At 41.2% G+C, this 8,142-nt stretch overlaps 1 protein-coding gene across 1 annotated transcript; it reads left to right on the top strand.

Moving 5' to 3' along the window:
• The first annotated feature begins 2,478 nt into the window (after nucleotides 1-2,478).
• Nucleotides 2,479-3,435, top strand: LOC118831299 (olfactory receptor 13C7-like). Its single transcript, XM_036738572.1, has one exon. It carries the CDS (start codon nucleotides 2,479-2,481, stop codon nucleotides 3,433-3,435), a length of 957 nt encoding a protein of 318 aa, XP_036594467.1.
• The last annotated feature ends 4,707 nt before the right edge of the window (nucleotides 3,436-8,142 follow it).

The following is an 8,142-nucleotide window of genomic DNA, read 5'->3' as shown; positions in this document are numbered from 1 at the left end:
TTTTGGAGCTCTTTTGCCATTTGAGTTAGTCTATTTTTTAAGGTGTTGTTTTCTTCAGTATACTTTTCAGTATTTTTTTGGGTCTCCTTTAGCAAGTCATTGACTTGTTTTTCATAGTTTTCTCACATTATTCTAATATTCTCTTCCCAATTTTTCCTCTACTTCTCTAACTTGCTTTTCCAAATGCTTTTTGAGCTCTTCCATGGCCTGAGACCAGTTCATGTTTTTCTTGGAGGCTTTTGTTGTACGCTCTTTGACTTTGTTGACTTCTTCTGGCTGTATATTTTGGTCTCCTTTGTCACCGGAGAAAGATTCCAAAGTCTGAGACTGAATCTGGGTGCGTTTTCACTGCCTGGCCATATTCCCAGCCAACCAACTTGACCCTTGAGTTTTTCAGCGGGGTATGACTGCTTGTAGAGTTAAGAGAACTATGTTCCAAGCTTGGGGGGATGCGCCAGCTCTGCCACACCAGCACTCCTCCTTCCCCAAGAACCCCCAACCCGGACTGGACTTAGATCTTCAGCAGGCTGTGCACTCCTGCTCTGATTCACCACTTAATTCCTCCCACTAGGTGGGCCTGGGGCCAGAAGCAACTGCAGCTATAATTCTGTAGCTGCTGCACCTCTGCTGCCCCTGGGGCAGTGGCCCAACTGCAAACTCCTTCTTTCACTCTGTCCCCAGTAGCTTTTCCTATTAACCTTCTGTGTTGTCTTTGGTGTTTGTGGGTTGAGAAGTCTGGTAACTGCTGCATCTCACTGATTCAGGGCACTAGGGCACGCTCTGCCCAGCTCCTGATCTGGTTGGTCCATGTGGCCCACACTGGGCTCTGCTCCACTCCGCTCCCAGCTCTGTGTGGGATAGACCTCACCCAGAGACCATCCAGGCTGTCCTGGGCTGGAACCCTGCTTCCCTCTGCTATTTAGTGGGTTCTGCAGTTCTAGAATTGGTTCAGAGCCATTTTTTATAGGTTTTTGGAGGGACCTGGTGGGGAGCTCATGCTAGTCCCTGCTTTCCAGCTGCCATCTTGGCTCTGCCCCCTAATCTTTCTTCTTAAAGCCATAAGTGCCCAAAGTGACTGAAACCTCAAAGAAAACTTGGAGCATGAAGAGTCCTGGAGAAGATCTGGAGCTTGAGAAGTCCTAAAGAGGACTGAGGAAGACTGGAATTCTCCCACTTGCTTGCCAACTGTCTCCTACTTTTAAGCAGGGCATGGCACTCATGTCTATCAATAAGGAGAGAGAGGGTCCCAAAACAATAGGTTTTGGGACAGTTGATGTGTTTGTGTCTTCAGCATCCCCACCACTATAATAACTTATTATGGTAGGGTTCTTTGTTTGCCCATTATTACAACCTGCTTCCTGACTCCTAATGATGTTAAGACTGGATTCTAGCATGTGTCTGAAGAAAAGGCGTGGGCTGGTCCTGATGCTTTTTTCTTAAGATACTGAGTTTTCTTTATTCCAGGATCTGAGGGACAGGCAACTTTCACTTCTCACAAAGTGGTCTAGTAAAGTTCAAAATCTCTTTGCTGTCCTCTTTCTCTTGCTGTCTGAGCTTTGCAACTTCTTGACCTGGTTTCAGTTTATTTAAGAGTAAGTTGCTGATGTATGCCACCTCTATCAGCCAGGTGGAAAGGTCTTTTGGTTCTGAGTGACAGAATTGTAGGTTCCCCATTTAATTTAGGATTCCTGCCCTGATTATGGCACTGTAGGCTGAGTTAGATGCTCCTGGCTTCTGAACTTTCACATTTATCAAAAAACCACACAAAGCCTCCCTACCTAGAACCTTGCCCCTTCTGCATAAATATCCTTCTCAGTTTACCCTGAGTCTGTGACCTAGAACTACCAGATGGCACCTGTCCTCCTTGTGGTGCTCTAGTACAGATCTGGGGCTGTTTCAGTATGGATCTCTGAACTCTTCTTGCCCTGGAACATAGCTTCTTCCAAGGTATTTCATTATAGAATTTCTTTCTGGCAGTGATCTGTGGATTTTTCCAAGTTGCTGAAGTGCTCCTCCCATGATGTGCTCCTGTCTTGACTCTGTCTCCAATGTCCACAGACTTCTTTGTCTGTCTCACTATGGCCAACTTAGGCTAGATGAAGGACTCGTGACTTTTGCTGAATTTTTTAAAATCAGGATTTGGTATGGTGCATTTTCTAGATATGTTTGGAGGAGTTTGTGGATGGGTGCTCACCCCACTGCTTTGTAACACTGCACTATCTTGGCTCCTTCTTACTTCCATATAGTTGTTATTATTTCAATATTTCTTTGAGAACTGTTTGTTCATATCCTTTACTATTCATTCATTGGGAAATGGGTCTTGGTCTTAAATAATGAAATATATTCTGGTATTCAATCATAGGTTTACAATTATATACTGGGGATTTAATCATTGGAAATGCATAATTATTGATGGCACTTAAATAACAAAATCACTTGTGCTCTGTTTTCTTCAGAATGCTGAGAGAACTTTAAAAAATGGAAGGGGTCAATCAGACCACTGTCACAGAATTTGTCTTGCTGGGCCTCTCTGGCCACCCAAGGCTGCAGACCATTTTCTTTGTGCTGGTGCTGTGGATGTACCTGGTAATCCTTCTAGGCAATGGTATCCTCATCATAGTAATTATCTATGACTCCCACCTGTACACACCCATGTACTTCTTCCTTGGCAACCTGTCCTTCCTGGATATTTGCTACACAACCTCCTCTGTGCCCCTAATTCTAGACAGCTTCCTCACCCCAAGGAAAATAATTTCTTTTTCTGGCTGTGCAGTACAAATGTTTCTATCCTTTGCCATGGGAGCAACTGAATGTGTGCTCCTGAGCATGATGGCATTTGACCGTTATGTGGCCATCTGCAAGCCCTTGAGATACCCTGTTATTATGGACAAGTATACTTATGTGTCCATGGCTGCTGGGTCATGGATAGCAGGGGGCATCACTTCTACAGTGCAAACCTCTCTTGCAATGAAATTGCCCTTTTGTGGAGATAATGTCATCAATCATTTTACATGTGAAATCCTGGCTGTCCTCAAATTGGCCTGTGCAGATATCTTACCTAATGTGATTAGCATGACAATTGCTGATATAATTTTTCTAGTTTTCCCAGTGTTGTTCATTTTTATTTCTTATGTTTTCATCCTCTCCACAATATTGAAGATCCCTTCAGCAGAGGGGAGACACAAAGCCTTTTCCACTTGCTCAGCCCACTTGACTGTGGTGATTATATTCTATGGAACAATTTTTTTCATGTATGTGAAACCGAAATCTAAGGACTCTCTTGGAGTAAGCAAAGAAGACATTACAGACAAGCTCATCTCCCTGTTCTATGGTGTTGTGACTTCCATGCTCAATCCCTTGATCTACAGTCTGAGGAACAAAGATGTGAAGACAGCAGTGAAGAAGTTGCTGGGTCAAAAGCTGTTCACTGAGTGAATTCAGACAACCTGTATCTGTTTTTTGGGAAGGAAAGAACATATATGCAAAGATGAGCTTGAGAAATACTTAGATAAAATTTTCTTTAAAACAAAAAGGTTTAGCATTTACAACAAATGCTATTCCAAGCAACAAACTCAATCTCTAAAGCTAGCCCATGTAAGAAGCACTTTCTCGTGAAGGTACATATTTGTATGGTAGACAAAGTACGGATAGTGATGGAACGAACTTTACTGTTCTATTGTTGACCCTGAAGAAATAATTTGTCTTCAACCATCCTTTTCTTTCCTCATTATTTTTCAGTTCTATTCATGCTGCCTACTTCAGTTATTCCAACCTGACCAATATAAAGGCTATGTTCTATTTCAAACCACCCACTTAACCTAAATAACAGTAAGGCACATGGGTCTGAGAGCTTTGAGCAGGAAAACTCGGAAGGAGAAGAGAACTAAGGAAGTTGAACCCTAAAAGAGAAAGAATTATATCTTATACCTAAGTATATATATACTTAATGTCTTAATTAGAATTGATTTCTACAAAAATCTTTTTTTCAACTACTTAGAGAAATTCCTGTGAACCCTTTTCTGTCTTTGACTCATGTAGATACAGAGTATAATTTACAATATTGTGTGCATTAAAATAAAATCCCAGTAATTTTTTGTCTTATGTAATTTATTTCAATGACATTTGAATATTAGCTACTATGAAAACTAATTGTCAGATTACAGAAATGTATGATACTTTTAGAATTAAAGACTGAAAATCAAATATGTGATAAAACTATGAAAACTACTTGTGTTCCAACTAGACATTCATCAATATTATTTGAGTAGAGGTTTCTCTACTAAAAAACAGTTGGTTAAAAGGAAAGTTCTTTAAAAGTAATTTTTCTATGTAATTTAAAGGGGGAAAGATTACCTAGTTAAAAATAAATTGAAGGAGAATGGGATTAGTTGACCAGACCTTAAGAAATAACGAAACAAACGATGGTATCTGAATATAATGGAATATTTTTTTTTGGTTAATTTTTTTTAATTTTTTTTAATGCAATTTATTTATTTAACATATTTGGTTTTCAGCATTGATTTTCACAACATTTTGAATTACAAATTTTCTCCCCATTTCTACCCTCCCCCCCACTCCAAGATGGCTTATATTCTGGTTGCCCTGTTCCCCAGTCAGCCCTCCCCTCTATCACCCCCCTCCCCTCTCATCCCCTTTTCCCTTCCTTTCTTGTAGGGCAAGATAAATTTGTACGCCCCATTGCCTGTGTATCTTATTTTTTGTTGCATACAAAAACATTTTTTGTTTTTGAACATCTGATTTTAAAAATTCCCTTCCCTCTTCCCTTCCCACCCACCCTCCCTAAGAAGTTGAGCAATTCAACCTAGGCCACACATGTATTATTATGTATAACCCTTCCACAATACTCATGTTGTGAAAGGCTAACTACATTTTGCTCCTTCCCAACCCATCCCGCTTTATTGAATTTTCTCCCTTGAACCTGTCCCCTTTCCAAAGTGTTTGTTTTGATTACCTCCACCCCCATCTGCCCTCCCCTCCATCATACCCCCCTTTTATTTTTTTTTATCTTCCTCCCTCTTCTTTCCTGTGGGGTAAGATACCCAACTGAGTATGTATGGTATTCCCCCTCAGGCCAAATCTGATGAGAGCAAGGTTCACTCATTCCCCCCTCACCTGCCCTCTCCCCTCCTCCCATAGAACTGCTTCCTCTTGCCACCTTTATGGGAGATAATCCACCCCATTCTATCTCTCCCTATCTCCCTCTCTCAGTATGTTACTCTCTCATCCCTTAATTTCATTTTATTTCTTTTAGCTATCTTCCCTTCATCCTCAACTCACCCTGTGTCTGCTCTCTCTCTTTTACATATATATATATATATAAACACATATATACATATACACATACATACATATACACATAGATATATACATACATACCCATTCACTTATATATATACATAAACATATACACACACACACACACACACACACACACACACATATATATATATATATATATATATATATATATATATATATATATATGCATATTCCCTTCAACTACCCTAATACTGAGGTCTCATGAATCATACTCATCATCTTTCCATGTAGGAATGTAAACAAAACAGTTCAACTTTAGTAAGTCCCTTGCAATTTCTGTTTCTTGATTACCTTTTCATGCTTCTCTTGATTCTTGCTTTTGAAAGTCAAATTTTCTATTCAGTTCTGGTCTTTTCACTGAGAAAGCTTGAAAGTCCTCTATTTTATTGAAACTCCATCTTTTGCCTTGGAATATGATACTCAGTTTTGCTGGGTAGGTGATTCTAGGTTTTAATCCTAGCTCCATTGACCTCCGGAATATCGCATTCCAAGCCCTTCGATCTCTTAATGTAGAAGCTGCCAGATCTTGGGTTATTCTGATTGGGTTTCCACAATACTCAAATTGTTTCTTTCTGGCTGCTTGCAGTATTTTCTCCTTGATCTGGGAGCTCTGGAATTTGGCAACAATATTCCTAGGAGATTTCTTTTTGGGATCTATTTGAGGAGGTGATCAATGGATTCTTTCAATTTCTACTTTGCCCTGTGGCTCTAGAATATCAGGGCAGTTCTCCTTGATAATTTCCTGAAAGATGGTATCTAGGCTCTTTTTTTGATCATGGCTTTCAGGTAGTCCAATAATTTTTAAATTATCTCTCCTGGATCTATTTTCCAGGTCAGTGGTTTTTCCAAGGAGATATTTCACATTGTCTTCCATTTTTTCATTCCTCTGGTTCTGTTTTATAATATCCTGATTTCTCATAAAGTCACTAGCTTCCACTTGCTCCAATCTAATTTTTAAAGTAGTATTTTCTTCAGTGGTCTTTTGGACCTCCTTTTCCATTTGGCTAATTCTGCCTTTCAAGGCATTCTTCTCCTCATTGGCTTTTTGGAGCTCTTTTGCCATTTGAGTTAGTCTATTTTTTAAGGTGTTGTTTTCTTCAGTGTATTTTTCAGTATTTTTTTGGGTCTCCTTTAGCAAGTCATTGACTTGTTTTTCATGGTTTTCTTGCATCCTTCTCATTTCTCTTCCCAATTTTTCCTCTACTTCTCTAACTTGCTTTTCCAAATCCTTTTTGAGCTCTTCCATGGCCTGGGGCCAGTTCATGTTTTTCTTGGAGGCTTTTGTTGTAGGCTCTATGACTTTGTTGTCTTCTTCAGGCTGTATGTTTTGGTCTTCTTTGTCACCAAAGAAAGAATCCAAAGTCTGAGACTGAATCTGGGCGCGTTTTCGCGTCCTGGCCATATTCCCAACCAACTAACTTGACCCTTGAGTTTTTCAGTGGGGTATGACTGCTTGTAGACTAACGAGTTCTATGTTCTACGTTTGGGGGGGAGGTGCCAGCTCTGTCAGAGCCACACTCCTCCTTCCCCAAGGACCCCCAGTCCAGACTGGGCTTAGATCTTCAGCAGGCTGTTGCACCCCTGCTGTGATCCGCCACTTAATTCCCCCCACCAGGTGGGCCTGGAGCCGGAAGTAACAACAGCTGTAGCTGCCCCACCTCCGCTGCCCCCGGGGCTGGAAGCTGAACCGTGAACTCCTTCCACTCCCGCAGCTTTTCCCACTAACCTTCTCTGCAGTCTTTGGTGTTTGTGGGTCGAGGGGTCTGGTAACTGCTGCAGCTCACATATTCAGGGTGCTAGGGCCCCCTCTGCCCGGTTTCTGGTCTGGATCGTCCACGCTGCTCAGGCTGGGCTCTGCTGCACTCCGTTCCCAGCTCCCAGCTCCATGTGGAATAGACCTCACCCAGAGACCATCCAGGCTGTCCTGGGCTGGAGCCCTGCTTCCCTCTGCTGTTCTGTGGGTTCTGCCGTTCTAGAATTGGTTCAGAGCCATTTTTATAGGTTTTTGGAGGGACTCGGGTACGGAGCTCACTCTAGTCCGTGCTTACCAGCCGCCATCTTGGCTCCGCCCCCATAATGGAATATTTTTATGCCATCAAAAACTACGTGTGATGACTTCAGAGAAGAAGGAGCAGATGTATAAATTGATGCAGAGTGAAGTAAGTAGGGCCAGTAAAACCCCATCAATAATGATTCCAACAACGCCAATGGAAAGGAAAAAAAAGAAATGGAACTTTGTAATTATAATGACCGAGCTTGGCTAGGTGAAGAGTTGAGAAAATTCATTGTCTTCTCTTTGAAGATATTCTCAGCATGGAGTACATTATGTAATGTTGATTTATTGGTTCCTTTTGTTAATCTGCTTTTCTTTTTCTTTTTAACCGTGTTGGCTTTTTGGGTAGGGAATGGAGGAAGGACAGATACAAAAGTGAGGGAGGCTAAACACATTGGGTCAGATATCTACATGGACCCATTTCAAGGTAGCCAGGACTTCACATTTGAAACGATAGATGACATTATCTTCATAAAAAGGCAATTTCATTGTAAGAAGAGATGTGCCTTGTAGAAGTGATGCCCTCTGCTCTCCAAGATCCAGCATTCATTGACACATGAATGTCATGATTCTGGAGCATCTGAAGGGCTTGCAAATGATGACAGAGTCAAATGCCATTATGTTCAGGAGTACGAACTCAGTTGCTGCCATGACAAAGTAGAAACATGCCTTAAATTTTCAAATGAGCAATTGCAGAAGACATCAATAGTTAGCTGTAGGATTTTCTGAATGTGATGTCTATAGTGGCC

This window comes from Trichosurus vulpecula, chromosome 9 (genome assembly GCF_011100635.1).
Source record: "Trichosurus vulpecula isolate mTriVul1 chromosome 9, mTriVul1.pri, whole genome shotgun sequence".
Lineage (NCBI taxonomy): Eukaryota > Metazoa > Chordata > Mammalia > Diprotodontia > Phalangeridae > Trichosurus > Trichosurus vulpecula.
The sequence above is the reverse complement of the archived record's forward strand: the minus strand, read 5'-3'. Positions and strand labels throughout refer to the sequence as shown.

What these genes read in the sequence shown, in the direction of transcription:
- LOC118831299 (XM_036738572.1), top strand. Translation starts at nt 2,479, where the DNA reads ATGGAAGGGGTCAATCAGACCACTGTCACAGAATTTGTCTTGCTGGGC.